The 23,263-nt window shown below is 36.9% G+C and overlaps 1 protein-coding gene across 1 annotated transcript; it reads right to left on the minus strand.

Annotated features, from left to right (window-relative positions):
• Positions 1-7,629: 7,629 nt before the first annotated feature.
• Positions 7,630-8,589, minus strand: LOC138073819 (olfactory receptor 4M1). Its single transcript, XM_068965746.1, has one exon. It carries the CDS (start codon positions 8,587-8,589, stop codon positions 7,630-7,632), a length of 960 nt encoding a protein of 319 aa, XP_068821847.1.
• Positions 8,590-23,263: the final 14,674 nt, after the last annotated feature.

Below are 23,263 nucleotides of genomic sequence, written 5' to 3' on the forward strand. Positions count from 1 at the left end.
GTCAACTCTTCGCATGAGGTGGCCAAAGTACTGGAGTTTCAGCTTCAGCATCATTCCTTCCCAAGAAATCCCAGGGCTGATCTCCTTCAGAATGGATTGGTTGGATCTCCTTGAAGTCCAAGGGACTCTCAAGAGTCTTCTCTAACACCACAGTTCAAAAGCATCAATTCTTAATGGCACTCAGCCTTCTTCACAGTCCAACTCTCACATCCATACATGACTACTGGAAAAACCATAGCCTTGACTAGACTGACCTTAGTCGGCAAAGTAATGTCTCTGCTTTTGAATATGCTATCTACTTTGGTCATAACTTTTCTTCCAAGGAGTAAGCGTCTTTTAATTTCATAGCTGCAATCACCATCTGCAGTTATTTTGGAGCCCAAAAAAATAAAGTCTGACACTGTTTCCACTATTTCCCCATCTATTTCCCATGAAGTGATAGGACCGGATGCCATGATCTTCGTTTTCTGAATGTTGAGCTTTAAGCCAACTGTTTCACTCTCCTCTTTTACTTTCATCAAGAGGCTTTTTAGTTCCTCTTCACATTCTGCCATAAGGGTGGTGTCATCTGCATATCTGAGGTTATTGATATTTCTCCCAGCAATCTTGATTCCAGCTTGTGTTTCTTCCAGAAAACCCAAGGTATATAAAGAAAGAAAATAATGTGGTCAAGTAGATAGTAACTTTGTTAGATTCAGCATAACTTCTGGTGACAAAGGGATAGGCAAGGAGAAAATAAACGATGGTCACAAAGCCTCCTTTAAATAATCCTTCTAAAGAAAAAGAACTGCATGTTGTAGGACTGATTAAAACCTCAGAGGAGATGTCCTCCATACAGAACTTATTTAGTCTTCATATTTTCTGTTTTTCATTTTAAGTTTTGCTAAAGCAATGATGGGGGTTTCCCAGGTGGCACAATGGTAAAAAATCCCCGCCTATGTAGAAGACACGGGTTCAATTCCTGGTCGGGAAGATGCCCTGGAGGAGTAAATGGGAACCCATTCCAATACTCTTGCTTGGAAAACTCCATGGACAGAGGAGCCTGGTGGGATACAGCCCAAGGGACCACACAGTCAGAGATAACTGAGTGACTGAGCATGCACATCAATGATGTAGAGCTATTTATTTTTCAATTTAATATTATTAAGCAGAAGACAACATAATTTAAACTTTAGTAGATTTGATTTTGTTTTAAAGAGACAGATTTTGTATTTAAAAAATTAAAATACTAACCACATATTTTAAACATAAAAACAATGCATAATCAAACATATTTCATTCTAATTTATAATCAGTTCAGGAAAAAAGAGGTAGGAGGAATGACAAATGGGAAAAGTAAAGTAATAAAGAGATATACAAAGCTATGAAGATAAAAATAATAGATAAAGAGGAAGAGGAAATTAAGGAATAACTATACATGCAAATGCAGCCATGAAATTAAAAGACTCTTACTCTTTGGAAGGAAAGTTATGACCAAACTAGACAGCATGTTAAAAAGCAGAGACATTACTTTGCCAATAAAGGTCCGTCTAGTCAGGCTATGGTTTTTCCAGTGGTCATGTATGGATGTGAGAGTTGGACTATAAAGAAAGCTGAGCACCAAAGAATTGATGCTTTTGAACTGTGGTGTTGGAGAAGACTCTTGTGAGTCCCTTGGACTGCAAGGAGATCCAACCAGTCCATCCTAAAGGAGATCAGTCCTGGGTGTTCATTGGAAGGACTGATATTGTAGCTGAAACTCCCATACTTTGGCCATCTGATGCGAAGAGCTGATTCATTTGAAAAGATCCTGATACTGTGAAAGATTGAAGGCAGGAGGAGAAGGGGACAACAGAGGATGAAATGGTTGAATGGCATCACTGACTTGATGGACATAGGTTTGGGTGGACTCCGGGAGTTGGTGATGGACAGGGAGGCCTGGTGTGCTGCGGTTCATGGGGTCGCAAAGAGTTGGACACGACTGAGTGACTGAATACATGAAAAGACTGTATTAGGAAAATAAGAAATTAATATGAAAGGATATAAAGGCATAAAAATGTCTATTCTGAAAATCACATATTCAAGTAGACAACAGATAAAAGAAAGTTCTCTTTTCAAAAAAACAAAAATTAAAATATGCAGAAAAACACGTGGGAAGAAAAATTCCCATCTTGGGGTACATTACAATCTTTATTGCCACAAAATACTTTTTTAAATATTATTTTTTCATAACTATAGACATAATCAGGGACCTTGCTTTCTAATGTTTGCCACAATACTTAAAATAAAATTAACTTGATGATCTAACTAATCCTCATAACTGAGACTTCATATTATTGTTGGTAAAAAATGATAATTTTAGACAATCTTATGAATTAAAGTCATGAACCATGCTGTATTTTAGTGTTAGCAAGATCCAAATCTCACATCCATACATGACTACTGGAAAACATAGCTTGACTAGACAGACCTTTGTTGCAATGCAATGCCTCCGCTTTTTAAGATGTTATCTAAGTTGGTCATAGCTTTTCTTCTAAGGAGCAAGCATCTTTTAATTTTGTGGCTGCAGTCACCATCTATAGTGATTTTGGAGCCCAAGAAAACAAAGTCTCTCACTGTTTGCACTGATTACTCATCTGTTTGCCATGAAGTTATGGGACCAGATGCCATGATCTTAGTTTTTTGAATATTGAGTTTTAAGCCAACTTTTTCACTCTCCTCTTTCACTTTTGTCAAGAGGCTCTTTAGTTCCTTTTTGCTTTCTGCCATAAGGGTAGTGTCATCTGTATATCTGAGGTTATTGATATTTCTCCTGGCAATTTTGATGCCAGCTTGTGCTTCATCCAGCCCGGCATTTCACTTGATGTACTCCGCATATAAGTTAAATAAGCAGGGTGACCATATACAGCCTTGACGTACTCGTTTTCCTATTTGAACCAGTCTGTTGTTCCATGTCCAGTTCTTATTGCTTCTTGACCTGCTGTATCAGGAGTCAGATCAGGTGGTCTGTTATTCTCATCTCTTTGAGAGTTTTCCACAGTTTGTTGTGATCCACACCGTCAAAGGCTTTGGCATAGTCAATAAAGCAGAAGTAGATGTTTTTCTGAAACTCTCTTGCTTTTTCCATGATCCAATGGATGTTGGCAATTTAGTCTCTGGCTCCTCTGCCTTTTCTAAATCCAGCTTGAACTGGAAGTTCATGGTTCACATACGGTTGAAGCCTGACTTGAGGAATTTTGAGCATTACTTTGCTGGCGTGTGAGATGAGTACAATTGTGCAACAGTTTGAACATTCTTCACCATTGCCTTTCTTTGGGATTAGAATGAAAACTGACCTTTTCCAGTCCTGTGACCAGTGCTGAGTTTTCCAAATTTGCTGGCATATTAAGTACAGCACTTTCATAGCATCATCTTTTAGGATTTTAAGTAGCTCAACTGGAATTCCATCACCTCCACTAGCTTTGTTCGTAGTGATGCTTCCTAAGGACCACTTGACTTTGCATTCCAGGACGTCTGGGTCTAGGTGAGTGATCACACCCTTGTGGTTATCTGGGTAAAGAAGATGTGTTTTATATAGTTCTTCTGTTTGTTCCTGCCACCTCTTTTTAATATCTTCTGCTTCTGTTTGGTCCATACCACTTCTGTCCTTTATTGTGCCCATCTTTGCATGAAATGTTAATAAATAATACATTCATACATTTTAAATTTAATTATTTAAAAATAATCTGTACAGTGAGGAGATCTCCTTCCCAGCTTAATTCTCCTGTGTCCATTTCTCCTCACATCTCACAGCAGAAAATTAATATTAATTTCTGTTATGTCCTTCAAAAATTGCATGCATTTACAAGAAAGCATGAAAATAAGTTTTTGATTATATTTCTTTAGATATAATTTATAAGCATGAAAATGCACAGGTAAGTGTTGGACTTGAATATTTGTGTCAAATGTTAGCACTCAAGGAAATTCCAAACAAGATGTAGAATGTTTCCTTCATTCATTCCAGAAAATCTCTTTGTAATCTTTGTCATTCTTTTCTGAAAATACTACCATAGTTAGCAACCACTTTCTAATCTCTAATATCATAGACTAGTTTTGCTTTACCTTAGGTTTTATCAAAATGGAGTCACATGACATGTATTCTTTTTTATCTGGCTTCTATCTCAGCATTAAGATTTTAATGTTCATGCATGTTGCATTATCTGCAGCTGTTCCTTTTAATTACAAAATAATGTTCCATTGTGTGTATAGAATCCAAAGGTTTTATTACTTTTCTTCATTTATGGTCATTTCCATTAACATTCTAACGTAAATCATTTTGTCCATAAGTTTCCATTTCTCTTGGCTAACCACTTACGAGTAGGATCTCTGGATCCTAAGGTAGATATAAACTGGCAACATATGAGAGAGTTCAAGTTCCTTCATCAGTTGACCAATGTTTGGTGTAGTGTGTTAATCGTGCCTTTTTATTTTTTGTATTTCTGATGCTTGGACACCTTGGGAGTCTGCACCTCCCAGAGTTCTCCCATTCCTACAGATAATGAATGACTTACCTGAAAAGCCACCTTTCATCTGCAAATCAACCAATTTAGAACCCAGTATTTCAGTTACTTCCTTTGTCAGGCTCTCACAGTTCTGATCCACTGGGCAACCTAGTCACTTATATGAGTGTCTGGTGTCTAGGATGTTATATATACCTGGGGGCACTTGATAAGCTATATTTTTGTTGCCTTCTGAGTTTTACTGAGGCAAATTTATGCCTGTTCTGCAGAGTGTTGAGAGCGTGTTCTGTCTGAACACATGGTCACATGCCATTTCCCAGATGACTAAGGATGTGCATCTTCCCACGAACATAACGATCATTTGTATATTTCTTTTCTGAAGTGTCTGTTCCAATCTTTTTCGGGTGAGGGGTTGTGCTTAGAGGATTGCAGGATCTTAGTGCCCCAACCAGGGATCCAACAGGGGCCCCCTTCTGTAGGAGCCCTAACCACTGGACTACCAGGGAAATCCCCATTTAAATCTTTTTAGTTGTTTTTCATGAGGAAAGTGATTAGGAGTGAGTAGGAAATCTCAAATTTCCCTCCCAGTGTATAATTTGCTTATTAATTTCATAATGGTATAGTTTGATGAACAGCAATTTTTTATTTCTTAAGGTTTGGCTTGTCAATGTTATGATCACAGCTTCTTTTGTGCTCTTTAAGAAATCATTGCTTATCCCAAATATGAAAAAAAAAAACCACTCTTCTATGTTTTCTCCTAGGAACTTTATAGTTCTAACTGCTACATTTAGATCTATGATCCAACTCCAAATTAATTTTGTGTGTGCAGTGAGCTTGATGTCCAAGCTCATTGTTTTCCATACATGTATTACGTTGCTCTAGCGTGATTTGTTTGAAACTTTTCTTTCTTGGTGAATTGTATATGTATCTTTGACAAAAATCGGTTTACAATTTGTGTGAGTCTGCTTCTGCCTACTCTATTTTGGGCCATCAGTCTGTCTTCACATCAATACCATACTCTCTTGCTTAGTATAGCTTTTTAAGGAGCCGATCATGCTTATGTAATGAAGCCTCCATAAAAACCCAGAAGGATAGATCTTTGGTCCTTTTTGGAGAATTTCCATATCCCAGAAACAGACTACCTCCACATGCTCCTGTACCAGGCTCCAAGCTCCTTTGTTAAGAACTATACCCCATATATCTCTTCATCTGGTTGTTGATGCATATCCTTTGAAATCCTTTGTAACAAGTTGCTAGTGGTGAGTAAATAGGTTTCCCCAAGTTCTGTGAGCTGTTCTAGCAAATTGAACCTGAGAAAGGGATTGCGGGAAGCTCTGATTTATAGCCAATCAGGCAGAAGCACAGATGACAACCTGGGCTTGTACCTGGCATCTCAAGTGGAGGTTGTTCCCGTGGAACTGAGCAGTTGACCTATGGAATCAGATTCTGTTTCCAAGAAGATAGTGTCAGATTTGAGCTGATTCTTGGACACCCTCCTGCAGTCCAGGAATTGCTTATTAGTGTGCAAAAGCTTCCACACAAGTGTGGGGGCAGGGAACCTCACTGTGACATCATAGGGAAAGCTTCCCGAAGCAAAGAACAGACGTTAAGTATCATTATTCCTTTCTATGTGCCTGAGGTGCACTGAATCTGGCACAGATTACCTCCTCAATAAATAGAATCCAGATAAAGAATAACCCTGGGATTATTTTAATCATTTATTTACACACATTCATTCCTAATACTGACAAGAACCTACTTCCCTCAAAATCTAATCATAGTATGTTATCAAAAACATATGACTAAAGCTCAAAGCTCCCAAAGTGCTCTTGCCCTTGGATGAAATGATCCTCTAGTTTTGAAATTTAAAAGTTCATTTAAATTTTAAAAATTGCATAAACACAAACATTACAATCTTTTACATTCTGAAGCATGGTCAGTAATCGGGTTCTGAGTGTTAGGGAATTAATTGATCACTAACAAATAATTCACTAAAGAATTCTCACTAGAGAGTTAAAGAAAATTACGGAAATTATAGGTCTCTTCATTTATATCTTAAAAAGAAACATAAAATTTGATTTAATAGTAAAGAACATTTAATTATAGTGCTAACAAAAGCAACACACTACCAATTTAACTTTAACATAAATGGCAGAATAAGCAAATACAGAAGACATAAAGACAGACAAAAGAGGTGGTCTTTAAAAAAATCACACAGCTGGTTGCCTATCAATTCCAATCAACCTAGAATCCCTTTCCTCCAAGTCTGTTTTCACCTTGGAAGGTGTAAGGAGACTGACTTTAAAAACTACTAGCTGACTAGCAACTTCCTCTGAGAGAGGAGTCTCACACAGTAATCAAACTACACTCAGCTATGAATTTATAAAATTTATTTCCAACATGTGACAAAATCTTGACTCCTGTCACCAATACTGTTGAGTGGTTACCACCTGGCATGAGTCAAAATGGCTTATATGAATAAACCCTCACTTTCCATTCTGGAAAGAGGAAGAAGATAAAGGAGTAAATAGTCTATTTTTCCAGCCCCAGGAAGATGGTTTACCAAACATCATCCCACTGGACTAAGACTGAAACATGATAATAATATTTAATTAGGTCACTTGGAGAAGAAAATGGCAACCCACTCCAGTATTCTTGCTTGGAAAATCCCATGGACAGAAGAGCCTGGCGGAATACAGTCCCTGGGGTCACAAAAGAGTGGGACACGACTTAGCAACTAAATGAAAACATAGTCTCTTGAAACTACTCATATTCATATACTAGCCACTTACTTCTTTGTATTCATGGTGGACACATCTCCCAGATCTTATTAGTTTTATTATTTCTCAACATACATTCTCAGAGCCAAACCCTCTCCAGAAAAGCCTCAATAAACAATTAGTGAAAATGTGTGTTTTATCAGATCATTATATCTTAAATTCTGATAGTGATCTGCCAGAAATTTCAGAGAAAATGTGAGTAAATTTATCTCCATCCTAATTTCTTTAGTTTTTCACCAATTAGAGGGAAAACCTACTGGGATTTAAGACCTCAGAAAAAAGGAGGTAGCAAAAGCAGCAATACTACTGCAAATACTTCCCTCTTCAGGACAAAAACCCTCAGAAGGACTATAGAAAATGCCATTAATCTTTCACTTCTCTTTACATAAAATGTATCGGTCGACCAGCTTCATCATGGCCATTTTTACTTCTTTGTTTCGCAGTGTGTAGATGATGGGATTAAGTAGAGGGAATATCACGGTATGGAACACAGACACCACTTTATCTAGGGAAAAAGAGTCAAATGGGCGAGCATAAATGTAGATGGATGGCCCAAACATGAGTACCACAATAGTGATGTGGGAGTAGCAGGTGGACATGGCCCGACTGGTACTCTCACCTGAACCTGAGTGTTTCTTGAGCATCACCAGGAGGAAGGCATAGGACATGAGAAGAGCAATGAAACACACCACAGAGATCAGACCACTGCTAAAGATCATCACTAACTCCTCCGGGAAGGTGTTGGCACAGGCAATCCGGACAACCTGCGTGATGTCACAGAAGTAACTGTCTAACTCATTAGGCCCACAGAAGGGAAGTCGAACAATGAGCGCTACCTGTATTGTATAGTGAATGCAGCCCCCCAGCCAGGAGAAAGCCACCAGGATACAGCAGAGACGTCGATTCATGATGGAAGCATAGTGGAGGGGGCGGCAGATAGCAGCGTATCGATCAAAGGCCATCACCGTGAGCAGGAACATCTCTGAGGCCCCAACAAAGTGCAAGAAGAAGAGCTGAGCAATGCACCCACCAAAGGAAATGACCTTCCTTTCCACAAAGAAGTCTACAAGCATTTTAGGGGCTGTGATGGAAGAGTACCAAATGTCAAGGAAGGCCAGATTAGCCAACAGAAAATACATGGGTGAAGTCAGATGTGGGTCAAGCCTGATGGTGCAAATAATAAGAATATTTACTGGAATAATGAACAGGTAGAAGGACAGAAATATAACAAATAGTACTAGTTGCACTTCCCGAGCCTGGGATAGGCCAGTGAGAACAAATTCTGTCACCCTGGTGTAATTTGCAGTTTCCATTTCTTCACTCTTTTTCATAATATGGCTATGAAAAATAAAGAAATTGTTATTACTCCAAATAGCATTTAACCTGAGTTACATCAACACTTTAAAAATCATCAAATCTGGTCTGCCATTAAGAGATTATACTAGCATAAGTTTGGTTGCCTGATTTTATATTCTATAAACCAAGATAAGGAAAGAGTAAGTGATGATCTGAAAATTGGAAACATTGAAACCATACAAAATATATCATATATCTGACACCAAAATATCAACTTCTTAGTGTTATTTCTATTTTTTATGAAACTCAGAAATGCACTAATCCTTCCCCTGAACATCTACTATAGTAAGCAATATGTGCAGCTGCTTCCAAGTTTAGCCAAATTTTAGACTGGTAATAAAAGATGCAACCTGTTCTTAGTAGGCTTTTGTGGTTGTTGTAGCTGTTAATGATGATGTGAAATCTGATCGATTTGGAAACTTGGGCTTGTAGTCTAATATTGGGTGTGCTGATCTGATGCTATTTTAGTTATAAACCATCAAAGAGATGCCAGGGCTTCAAGTTTAGTGAATAGATATCTTTTTCCTTTAACCAAAACTTAGAGAACTTAACCCTTGGTTATATGTAAACAACCACAAAATACAACAATGCAGGGCCCTATGTGAAAATTCTTTATGCGGATTACTCCATTGGCCATGCATTTTATCCCATTTCAGGTAGTTAAGAAGAAAATGTAATAATTAAGAAATGGATATGCTTGCCACCCAAGCTGACCCATTCTGTCATTTCAAGCTGGCAGTGGGAATAAGATTATTGATAAAATTTTTCTTAAGGCCTAATGTTGAACCTGTTTCTATTAGATCTAACAAAACCACCAAATAAAACTAAGACAATCATTTACTTTACCAAATATTCTTCCTCTTTTAAGTAATGTAAAAACTGCCACACCAAAGTAACAATTTCTTGTGAACAACAACCAGTGCTAAAGAGTTGCTTCTGTTCTACTGATGTGCTGTTTTATAGCATTGCCTTTCCTCAGAAAGTACATATATATAAAGGTTAAGGTTCTAGAAAAACAAATAGATACCACAGTGTAAAGCTTGTGTATAATATTAACCAAAGAAATACAGTGTTTCCACCGTGGAACCGACAGCCTCAACTCGTACATAATTTTAACAAACACAGACTTCCAAATGTGTGATAAAAGCATTTTATTATAATGAAGGGATGGTTCATTACAAGTGAACACCTCTCCCCCAACATTCCCTTCAAAAACAGTGTTTGCAAGGAATTTGACACAAGGCAGAAAAACAAAAACACCAAAGCAGGTCAGTGGAATTATTTAGTATTTAGCAAAGGGGAAATATTCTGACATTCATGAATAGCCCAGTATGGATCCTCAGTGAGTTAATTAATCATGTAAAGTAAGATAGGAACATTTAAAATTCCATTTAGAAATATTTTAATTAAAAGATAGATGATGCTGCCAGTTTTCAACCCTCAACTTTCTTAAAAGAATGGTTATTCAAAATTACATATTTTGTAGGATTTTTGAAAGCCACAGTGTTACTGTACTTACTTGGAGAAGGTGCCCCGTAGCCTTCATACTAAAAGCAGAAAAAAGAAATAATTGTAAATCCACAGCATACTATTCATCTATTACTCACTGATAAGTCAGCTCTGAGTTTCCAACAATCCAAAGTGTCTCTATCAAAAGCATCCAGAACCTTATGATTACTTAGTTTACTTGGATATTTTGCCATTATGGTATGCCATTTTCAAACATGTGGAATGATTGTTTGCTCTTAATAAAATAATTGCCCTCTTGTTACTAAAAGTAAATGAATATTTCAATGCAGTACATACTATTACAAGACACTAAGTATTTTTAATTTTCAAGGGGACACTGATATGATAATTCTGATTATTGTCACACAGGTCACGTTTTCCTCCTGTCATACTCTGTACCTATCCCATCAAAAAGAAGAGAAAATGGCACTAATCTAGAAAGAATCGGGTGAATGTGTGTTGATGTACCTGAAAGCCAAACATACTTCAAGTGTTATGAAATAGAAAGGATTATTTCACCAGAAAAAAAAAATAGTGTTAAAGAGATTTATTTTTGTACTTCAATGTTTGATATATGACATAAAATTAGAAACTAATAATATACACCTCATGAAGATAACTTACTTGACTTATTCCTTGGGGAAAAAAAATAACAAAGCATTTCATCCTTCCTCCCTCCTTGGTAAATGCCTATCTCCTCCACTACTTACAACCAGCAAGTTACCAAACTCCTTACTCCACAAGCCAGCACTCAGCTGCTATTCATAAAACACAAACACACATGCAGCAGTCTATCAAGGACAAACCAACATATATGTACCCTACATGAACACGGCCATGGCCTAAATATTATAAAACCCACAACAGTGCTGGCCCTGGGCTGTATTTGTGATTTGTGCTGTGCGGTCAGTCCACTGTTGTGTCCAACTTTGTGACACTATGGACTGTACCCGCCAGGCTCCTCTGTCCACGGGATGCTCCAGGCAAGAATACTGGAGTGGGTTGCCGTGCCCTCCTCCAGGGGGTCATCCCAGCTCAGGGACTGAACCCATGTCTCCTGCATCTCTTGCATTACAAGTGGATTCTTTACCTCCTGAGCCACCAGGAAATCCCACATTTTTGATTTAATGTGTATCAAAGCAAAACTTCACACATGACATTGAAAGCTCTGTCTCAAAATGTGTAAATTCTCTGTCATTTCTATAAAGTGTTCACTTGTTTACTCAACAAATATTTAGGGAATATTGACTACTTGTTAACACAGGAAAAGACAAGTTTATAAAGGAGACTTTCTGTCTCATTGAGCTTCCATTTTAGAAATATATACAGATAATAAATTAGTGAACAAACAATGAGTAAATGAAAGAAATATAAATAAGTAAAAATAAAATAAATATCACTATTGATAAAATAAGTAAATAAAAAGGGAATTGTGGTTAAATAAATGATGGTGGCATGTGATAATGTGTAGTGGTGGCTTTCTTTAGGAAAGATTCTCTGAATTGGTGGCATTTCAATTAAATATGAAATTCAGGAGAAAAGTATTTTAGGAATAGAGAACAACACATATAAAGAATGGGGCAAAAAAAGAGTTTCTATGGACTCTAGAAGACCTGGAACTGATCGAAGTACAAACAGAATAAAGAGACTAGACAAAGACCAAGCATTTGAGTCCTTGTTAAGGAACTGGATTTGAGCAGCTTCCAATATATTTTAGAGTAAAATCTAGAGAATGGTCGATTGCTATGTGAGTAAACTGAAGTGGAATTACATGCAGGAAAAACACTGTGGTTTAATCTTTAAGTTTAATCTTCAATAGCTATTTAGAGAAATGAATTGCCTCTTCAGAAAACATTTAAGATAGGCATCTGGGAGGATTTAATGTTCAATTGTATGTTATTGCCACACCACCAAAGTCAGCTGAAATGTGAGAACCATAATGACAAACTTTTTTAAAAAATGTATCTTTATATCTTTTATGTCTGAAATGAGATTCATCTGGCACAGTCTAGGTTCTTAATAAAATTTGACTGTCTGCCAAAACTACTTACAAGCATTGTGTCACACTCTAAAAAATCTTGGGATTGTGCCAATAAAATCCAGAACAAGGAATTATGTTTGTGGGGAATTCTTGGAGGGAAATTTTTAGGGTAATCCATGGAGATTGAGTCAGAATATTTCTTTCTAAAGCCACCATATAAGAGGGGTTAATGATTCCAAGCCAAGAAGTTCTTACTCAGAGCAGTTGGTCAAGAGGGTTTTATTTCATTCTATATTCACCCACCTATACCTCCTAAGCTTCTGGATGCAAGCCTGCTTGTTTTTTCTGGGGGGTGGGGGGAAGGGGCTTTTTTAAAAGATAAAAGTTTGATAAGGTGTCCTACATGACGATTTGATATACATATACACAGAAAAGAGAACTACTGTCAAGCTATTGAATACATAATCACTTCCACATAGTTACCATTTTTTCCTAGGATGGGAGCACCTGAAATCTATTATGTTAGCCAATTTCCAATATCCCAGTATAGTAGTATTCACTATAATCATCTTGTATACTGGATCTCTAGACTTATTTATTCATTCTACATAACTGTAACTTTGTACATTTTGATGAATATCTCCCTATTTTCCCCACCTCCCTACCTCCGATAACTACCAGACTATTTTTAAATGGATAAAGAGATTATGATTTGTGTATATACATCTAAACACACGTATTATTCACTGTTAAAAAAAAGGAGATCCTACCATTTATTTTGAAAAAAAAAAAAAAGGATGAAACTGGAAGATGTTATGCTAAAAAATGTAACCCAGACAAAGACAGAAAAAAATATTGCATAATCTTATCTGTAGAATCTTTAAAAGGTCTGCTCCTCCTTTAACAGTATCGTGTGAATTTCCATTCTGTGTTTACTCTGCAGGGATGAAGTATCTGGAGGATGACTTTGGAGATACCTAGGGGTACAGAGGCCCGCCCTATCAGTGGGTGAACTGTGAACTCTCCTCAAGGGAGCAAATGCTTTGGGGAAAACAATAATCTGTGAAGAATTTCTTTGTTACTAACAATGTAATGTTCACTCATGTACCTAGCCAAGCTCTCTATAGCCACAAGGAGAATAGCTGTCTTGTCAATTTAAGTAACTTAGGGAGGCTTTCACATAGATCTTAAAATAGCAAAAGATTAAATAATTCAAGTTACACTCATACTAGAGGCTTAAAAGAAATTAGCTATCATCTACAACCAAGGTCCATTCTATTTGCTTAGATGAGGATGTGAATGAAGTAAGTAGTATCTTTGTGAGTAAAAGTCACCTATCCTAGCCCATCTTGATAACCAAAAACAAAAAACTCACAACTGAAAGACATGCTTTCAGATTGTACTTCAATAGCATTGAGTAGAAGGATTATGCTGTCCCTGAAAAATGGGTGAAAATGGAAGAGAAGGAAAGGTTATATTGATGAAAAGGAAGGAAGCTGTAAAAGAAAGAGAAAGTTATTCTCCTGTATTTCTTCTGCAGATGAAAATAGCCCATCTTTACGGCTTACATTGCCACCAGTGGAATGTTCATTTAAAGGAAACAAAATAATTTTTAAAAAGAAAACTATTCATAAAATTTCAAGTTATGATTAATTGAAAACCATTTTATAAAGAAAAAAAGTACTTTAAAGCCTCTCAGACTTGCTGATTAGGGGAATATGGTACAGGTTGTGGAGCAGAGATTTCACTTTATTGAGCCATGGGCAAGAAGATCAAAGAAAACACAGAAATGGAGACTAGGGGTTGGGGAGGGCATGAAGGTAAGTACAGCAGGAAGGTACTAGATATTTAGAAACTTTAAAGATACAGGATGTTTATTTTTAGAGAGTATTCCACCTGAGTAAGATCTGGGTTAGAGCACAACATTCAAAAAATACATTTTTTAAAACAATGGAATGAGGAATCAAGTCATTATTTAAAGGCTTTTATGTTTATAACTCTTCTAATGCTGCATAGAAGCTCAATTTTTTTTTAATTATCCAAAATCCTCACAAAGAATCACATTTTAGAAAGTGTAGGATCTTTTCCTAATTTATTTTTTTTTTAATTGGAGGAAAATTGCTTTACAATGTTGTGTTGGTTTTTGCCATAACCTAGAGCCTCTTATACAAAAGTGTAGGGTCTTAACTGACATTCACTCCAGTTTGAAAAGCAGCTGTAAAGAGCACTGAGCAATAATTAAGAGACTTGGCTTCTCATTAGAGATCAGCCACCAAAATCTGTGTGATGTTGGAAAGGTCATCGACCTCCCGTTATGTCAGTTTCTTCCTAACAACATAATGGATTTTAACAGTAGAATTTTAAGAAATCTTCTAGCTCTATAATCATAAGATTCTCTGAAAATAAAAGTAGATTGAAAGCAAAAGTCCCAGAAAAGTTAATTAACAACTTTTTGTGGTTGGCACTTTGGAGAGACAGTAATGTAATCTTTCTGAACATATCCACATATAAAAGAAATTTGAATTGATTTCTCCTATTTCCCAGATATCAAGTTCAACTATCTTCTATAAGATAGTGAAGAGGTAGTATATGAAAAATTCTCCCCATATAGATGGGTATGTGGAGACCAAGTTCCCTGAGTCTCATAATTAAACTAGTAGCAGAAAATACGAAGATGTACTTCTCTCGATTTCCTGTATACTCTGTTGCCCACAGTAAACTAAGGAAGAAGAAAGCCTTAGAGTCAGAGAATGGCTGATCTCAGTATGAGTGTTTTGAGGATTATTTGCTGCTTGAGCATTTCTCGTATAATAGATTTACATACAGAGCATCAGTGCCCTGGATTGAAACACAGCTGACCACTTACTAGCTCCTGTAGCTCCTGTGATCCTGAATGACTCACTTCACTCTGCCTGAAATGCCCAGTGGTGCAATGGAGATAATAATCATATCTTGCTCATAGTTATTATTATAGGGATTAATGAGCTAATATATACAAAACTCAGAAAAATGTCAGGCAAATAGCTCTCACTTTCTTAAATTATTATCATTATTGCTGTTGCTCTCATTGTTATATTTCCCTAGCAAAATAGCAAGTTCAGTAGAGAAATTATCATCCTAATATATGATTCCCGAAGTATTATCCTTAACATCTGTTTATACTTCTCTATTCCCAGCTACCATCCTTGGGCCTGGAAGACTAAGATCAAGTCTAGGAAATAGCTTAGAGAGGAGGACAAGAACACCTGATTTCTAGATGCTACCATCTCCTCCTACTTTCCCCAGACTACAGTCCTGTGTGACTGTTGATACATCACTACTACTAAATCTACCAGCTATTCTCAGAAGGCCTTCTTTCCAAAACACCTGGAAGTTTGCATGAATAATTTCTAACAAGTGCCACAGAAATTTGGGCATCTATAGGAGTACTCTGATGAACAGAGTACTATTATCTATTGCATTGTAATAAGAAAAATTGTCAAAAATTTCCAAATCTAGTTGTTTCATTAACTCATTTGGTGTTTTTTGATTCTGCTTCATGATTCCTGGTTTTGTTTCCTGGAGTCTTCTTTTGAGATTAAGAATCTCAAAAGAATTCATCTCTGAGAATCTTCTCTGAAAGTATGAATGGTTGATCCTGTAGGTAGGAGATGACCAAAGTGTCTTCTCAGTGCCCCACTGAGCCTTTAGTTTGGGAGATCAAGCAAAAGACATTGTTTGTCCAAGTCCATGCTTAAGATCTGGTCTATATGACCACCATGTTTTCCCTAAGATATTTCATTACCTGAGGCTTTCTGCTTCTTACCACTGTTCTCTGAATATTTTACTTAATCATCCCAACCATTATATTCACTCCAGTGTCTCAAAAACATAGTGGTTTATGCAATTATTCCAGCACCATTTTTCTACCTACCAATCAGGGGTGCCAGTCTTGGTGTAGTCAGGAACTACAGATGGGAGAGAAGGTGCCTCTTTCCCCATTCACAACAGAAAGCTTTGTCTTCTGTATTTTGGTGTATGTCAGTTCCTTCCTTGATGTAACAATGAGCTAACTATCACTGCAGGTTGTGACTAAGAAAACTGATTCTCGGGAGGCCAGGGCCAGCCAGCTAGGAATCAAAACCCTGAGGAAATAATTTAAAAGTTGATTTGTATTTCACCCAAAGAGCATGGAAACACAACTTCTGAATTGCCCACACCAAGTAAAATGGCTAAAGATCAGAGGTGGAAAATGTGATGTGTAATATGCCTTCTAGAGTATGACATTCATTTCTAATTTTACTATTCTATAGAACTATATCACCTAGAGATACTGGATCATTAGGAAAACAGGGACCCGTCCAAACCATTATTAATGCTACATAATTTGCTTGAACAGTTTATCCATGTTTGCACTGAGGACCTTAAGTGATAACTCTATAACATCTCTAACTTTATTCAATGTCTTCAATATATGTTTAAAGTTAATCTATTCAACCCTACTTGTCAGCCACTGTACTAGGCACCAGGTATACAATGATTAACAAAAGAGAAACTGCCCTCATTTCTCTAAATAAGTTGATTATGAATCCTTAAATACTTGTATCACTCACCCAGAAATGTTCTATGATAAATAACATTAGGTTCTATCTAAATTTTACTCCATCAGCCTGATTGCTATCTCATCTTTCTCAGAATGTTTTCCCAAAATTATCTTCATATTATACTCTCAATAACCATACTTGATGTTTGTGTAGTGAGGATGACAGATTTATGTTTTAATTTTTAAAAAATACATTCTCACTGATCTGGGGATTCTCCCACAAACTGTTGAAGATTTAAATTGGAGATGAAAAGACACAGGGCTTAAAATATAATTTGTTCTGAATGGCCTCAAAGGACAAACAGAACAAACATGTATTTTTAGAGAGGTTAAACACAGAAATTTTCAAACACTTTGTTTTAAATAGTTGAAAAACACCTCACTTTCTTCCAAGTTTTTAGTAAAGGTACATGAAGATACGAAATAATAAAAGTGTCAGGTTACCTATAAATTCTGACAAAAATAAATGAGCACAAAAATAGTAGGAAAAAAAAAACATGCTTCTTTCCATCTTTTTTTTTTTTTTTTTCCCAGAAGGCTTCCTAACTCCACTTCACTGCACAAGTTAATATCTCTTAGAACTTAATTATTCTTATCTGGGAACTAGAGATGCTAAGAACATATAAAATTGTTATGAAGTAAAATTGAAAAGCCATATGTCACAAGTCCAGCACAGAGTCTGGTGCATATTAGAGGCATAAACTGTAACCATGACAGTGAAAAAACAAAATAAATAATGAGAGTGTCAATAAGACTAACAGATAATGTATTCCAAATTCAAGTGAGAATAAACATTGATTAACAGGAAAACACTGCCAATTGACTGTTAAAAATCTACCTAAATTTTAGCATGTGGCATGCCCTAGGACTGCTTCATGAAATAGAGACCAGTTGAAGAGTTCATGGCAGTTGTCCTGGACCAGAGAACCTGAGTCATCATCCTCTTTCCCTTCCAAATGTTCTTTGAAGGAAAAACAATCACAGTAATGTTATTCCAGTGACAAATTAGGAAAAGTTAGAGGTAGATCATATCTAGTCTGTACAGGTATGGTGCCATAAATGCAAGTTGAGGTAGGAAGGATTGCGACAGGAAGGCAGGCTGGAAGACTCATCTTTCTTGTGTCAGATTTGCTAAGCAATGAGTTCAACAGTTAAGGTAAGAGAAAGACAGATCAATAACAAAGTAGGAGTGTGCAAATTTAAATCATGTCAGTCCCTGGAAACTGGACTAGTTGCTAAAATTTGTTCTTCAGCTATATTTTTGAGAAGATTATAGAGACATCCAAGCAGGATATAGAGTCTAAGTACATAAGTCTTTGTTTGAGACTGAATTAAAATAAAATAAGTAGTATGAGATTAATAGAAAAGCAATTAGAAACAATGGAAAGGAAAAGTGTGAAAGCTTAAACAAAAGACAACACATGTAGAAAAATGCTCTAAACAATTTTTTATTAAAAAGAAAGCTTTAGGTTTACATCATTATACAAATAATTTAATGCCCACTTTTACAAATAGTATCTTTTATGTTATTGCTTTGGCTAAATATTCATACAAAGTTTGACTGACAAACATGAGAGTACATATCCATTTTCATTTCTAATTATATTTTCAGACTATAAAATTTGCAATATTTTAGCCAACTTTAGCATGAAAATTAATAAACAAAATGTATGCCCAATTTAAAAAGCACAAAGGACTTATATGACTAAATGATAATTTCTGCTAGAATACATGAATAATTTGAATAAATAGAGATAACATAGTCTTGAATAGACAAAAGTAATACTGAAAATAATAATTTTTCTTAATATATAAGCTTAGTACAAAGTATATTGAACATATTTTGGGGATACTAAAAGAATTATTCCAAATTTCAAATCTGAAAAGAAATATACTAAAAAATCAAGATATTTTGTAATGCCAAAATAAACTATCATGGGGCATTGTCATCCAAGTAGAAAGAACTATTAAAGGAATAAATACAGTAATCTACCTGAGAAATAATAAAATTCAGTAGTCAGCACAATAGATTTTGGCCTCAAATTAAGTTGGAGATAACAAATAATTTAATAAGTCGTGTTGAAACAACTTGCTGACCACTTTTGAAAAAGTAAAATTAGATTTTGTGCCTTATGTGTCCCTGCTCAGTCGCTTTAGTCATGTCCAACTCTGTGACCCTATGGATTGTAGCCCACCAGGTTTCTCTGTCCATGGAATTCTCCAGGCAAAAATAATGGAGTAGGCTGCCATGCCCTCCTCCAGGTAATCTTCCCCACCCAGAGATGGAACTTGAGGCTCCTGCATTGCAGGCAGATTCTTTACTGCTGAGTCACACGGGAAGCCCTTTATACCTTATACCTACATAAATTTAAAGAGTTATATTTGATTAAGTTAAAGAAGTACTTTAAAACACTAAACAAAAGGCAAACTCAAAATTTTAAAAAATGTGTTGAGAAACTACCAATATTTCAGGTAGGCTACTAGTAAAGTAATACTCAAAATTCTCCAAGCCAGGCTTCAGCAATACTTGAACCGTGAACTCCCTGATGTTCAAGCTGGTTTTAGAAAAGGCAGAGGAACCAGAAATCAAATTGACAACATCCACTGGTTCATGGAAAAATCAAGAGAATTCCAGAAAAACATCTATTTCTGCTTTATTGACTATGCCAAAGCCTTTGACTGTGTGGATCACAACAGACTGTGGAAAATTATGAAAGAGGTGGGACTACAAGACCACCTGACCTGCCTCTTGAGAAGTCTGTATGCAGGTCAGGAAGCAACAGTTAGAACTGGACATGGAACAACAGACTGGTTCCAAACAGGAAAAAGAGTACGTCAAGGCTGTATATTGTCACCCTGCTTATTTAACATCTATGCAGAGTACATCATGAAAAATGCTGGACTGGAAGAAGCAGAAGCTGGAATCAAGATTGCCGGGAGAAATATCAATAACCTCAGATATGCAGATGACACCACCCTTATGGCAGAAAGTGAAGAGGAACTAAAATGCCTCTTGATGAAAGTGAAAGAGGAGAGTGAAAAAGCTGGCTTAAAGCTCAACACTCAGAAAACCAAGATCATGGCATCTGGTCCCATCACTTCATGGGAAATAGATGGGGAAACAGTGGAAACAGTGTCAGACTTCATTTTTGGGGGCTCCAAAATCACTGCAGATGGTGATTGCAGTCATGAAATTAAAAGACACTTATTCCTTGGAAGGAAAGTTATGACCAACCTAGATAGCATATTCAAAAGCAGAGACATTACTTTGCCAACAAAAGTCTGTCTAGTCAAGGCTATGGTTTTTCCAGTGGTCATGTATGGATGTGAGAGTTGGACTGTGAAGAAAGTTGAGTGCTGAAGAATTGATGCTTTTGAACTGTGGTGTTGGAGACGACTCTTGAGGGTCCCTTGGACTGCAAGGAGATCCAACCAGTCCATTCTGAAGGAGATCAGCCCTCGGTATTCTTTGGAAGGAATGATGCTAAATCTGAAATTCTCGTACTTTGGCCACCTCACGCGAAGAGTTGACTCATTGGAAAAGACTCTGATGCTGGGAGGGATTGGGGGCAGGAGGAGAAAGGGATGACAGAGGATGAAATGGCTGGATGGCATCACCAACTCGATGGACGTAAGTTTGAGTGAACTCCGGGAGATGGTGATGGACAGGGAGGCCTAGCGTGCTGCAATTCATGGGGTCACAAGAGTCAGACACGACTGAGCGACTGAAATGAACTGAACTGAACTGAAAGCTTAAAATAGACATACCATACATACATACACTGAGGTTTAGCTTATGCTCCTTATTTTATTAGGCTTCCCTGGTGGCTCAGCTGTAAAAGAATCTGCCCACAAAGTTGGAGATGCAGGAGCCTGAGGGTTCAATTCCTGGGTCAGGAAAATCCCCTGGAGTAGGAAATGGCTACCCCCTGCAGTATTCTTGCCTGAAAAATTCCAAGGACAGAGGAGAATGGCCACTTACAGTCTGTGTGGTCACAAAGAGTTGGACACAACTGAGCATGCACATGCACCTGATTTAATTATTCAAGGACATAAAATCTAATTGGAAGGAAGGTGACAACATACAGCATTACTCTTTTGCTGTCCTGATTACCAAATTCTGATATTTGTGTGTGGAGGAAGTTCATCCCTACACATTCAATACACAGTGCTCTGAAAACCAGCTTAGTGTCCCTACAGTTTAACTCAGTTCAGACACTATTTACCCTGAGAAGGCATATCCCACAGGTTAAGGGTTTTGTCTTAACAAGGCTGATCTTCCCACACACATGCAGCTCAGATGTCAGTTGAGTGTAACCTGTGCTTCTGACCAACCAGCAATAAATTAAAGTTTCCCATGACCCCCTCCCTGGTTTCAGTTAATTTGCTGGAGTGACTCACAGTACTCAAAAAAACTGACTTTACTGACACTGGTTTATGGTTTATTACAAAAGTTATAACTGAGGAGCAACCAGATGGAAGAGATACATATGATAGGCTAGCGGGGAAAGGGAGCAGAGTTTTCATGCCCTCTACAGAGAGCCCCTCTTCCAGCACCGCTGCATGTTCACCAACCTATAAGCTCTCTGAACCTAATCCTTTTGGGCTTTTATGGAGGCTACATTACATAGTCATGATTTATTAAATAACTGACCATTATTGACTGAGTCAGCCTCCAGACCTCTCCCCTATCCGAGGCCAAGGGGTAGGACATTAAAGTTCCAACCCTTTCATCACAAGGTTGGTTCTCCTGGCAATCAGCCTGATCCTGTCAGTGGGTGCTTTCCAAAAGTCAGCTCATTAAATGTTATGTCATCATATTTCATTAGCATAACAAAAACACTTTGATACCTTTCATTACCAGGAAATTCCAAGGGTTTTAGGAGCTCTGTGTCAGAAGTGAAGACAAAGACCAAATGTATATCTTCCATTATAAACCACAATTTCACAACTAAAAGTGTAATTCCCCTTGACTCCAGAACCCCTAATACTAACAATACAGTGCACCATTGGTAGTTTCACCTAAGAGCTTAAATACTAAACTCTTAAGTTTTATAAAATAGGGGCCCAGTTTCATTCCTTTGAATGTGGATTATCCAGGTTTTCCCAGCACCATTTACTGAAGACACTATTCTTTTTTCATTGTATATTCTTGGTGCTTTTTCAAAAATCAGTTACTCAGATATACACGAGTTTGTTCCTGGGCTTTCTGTTCTATTCCATTGATCCGTTTCTGTTTTAGTATCAATATCATATTGTTTTGATTACCATAGTTTTGTATATAGTTTGCAATCAGGAAGTATGAGGCTACCAGTTTATTCTTTCTGGAGATTTTAAGCTATTCACTCTATCTTGTGATTCCAAAAGAATTTTAGACTTGTGTTTTCTATTTTTGTAAAAAAAAAAAAAAAAAAAAAAAAAAACCACTGGAATTTTGATAGGGATTGTGTTGAATCTATAGATCACTTTGGGTAATATGGACATCTTAACAATATGTTAAAGACATTTTAGTCTTCTGATCTGTGAATATGGAATTATTTTTCCATTTAATTGTATATTCTTCCATATCTTTCATAAATGTCGTACACTTTGCAGTGTACAGATCTTTCATAGTTAAATCTAATCCTAAATATTGTCAGGGACAGCCCATGGGGTTGCAAAGAGTCAGACATGACTTAGCGACTCAATGACAAATTGTCAGAAAGGGGGATATTTCCCCCTTTACCCTTCTACCTGTCTTAAATTCTTGTGGCTGGACTAATAATAAAATTGACACAAGACAGATTAATAGGAGAAAAAGAAACATTTAATTCATGCACATGGAGGTCTCATAGAAATGGGACCTTAAAAAGTGGCCAAGGCCAGCAGCCTTTATATTTTTTGAACAAAGAAACACATTCATGAGGAATTAACAGGACAAAATATATATATATAGGATCTGGGTGTTTAGTTAGTGAAATATCTAAATTTAGTCTGGACTTGGGATAGTCAATTACAGTAATCAGGTTTGTTTACATAGGTTCTCACCTGGATTCCCCATCTCTGGCAGTAAGGTTGTCCTACCTCCACATGGGAGGTTTACTGCCTGATTTTGGGAAACAAAGGAGGGTCAGATAAAGGAAGGCTGGAGGGAAGGAAAAACAGCAGGAAAGGAAAAACAGCAGGGAAGAAGGAGGGAGAGAAAGAGGGATAAAGAAGGCAGCTCCTTGGAAGATGGACTATTTTAAGGAGAAATTATCCAATTCCTCAGAGATACCTTTTTCTTGTAACTCCATTCTAAACTATTGAATTATATCTTAAGAGTATTGGATTTGAATTGAAGGGATCTAAAGTACGTAAATGAGGTATGAGCGGAAGTATTTACTCTTACACTCTAGAAATAAGCGAGAATAAGCCCAGCCAGTATGGAAAGGTTTAAGTTTTGCTCACCTAGAAGCAGAAAGATGAAATAGCCTCAAATTATTCCCTTTTAAAAGAGAACTATGACATAGTCGAATGTTAAAGACTATTCCTTAAAATTATAAAGTTAAGGGCCTTGGAAGGTATCAACTAATTCTGATTTTGTAATTCTAACAAA

The sequence above is a fragment of the Capricornis sumatraensis genome, chromosome 2 (assembly GCF_032405125.1).
Source record: "Capricornis sumatraensis isolate serow.1 chromosome 2, serow.2, whole genome shotgun sequence".
NCBI lineage: Eukaryota > Metazoa > Chordata > Mammalia > Artiodactyla > Bovidae > Capricornis > Capricornis sumatraensis.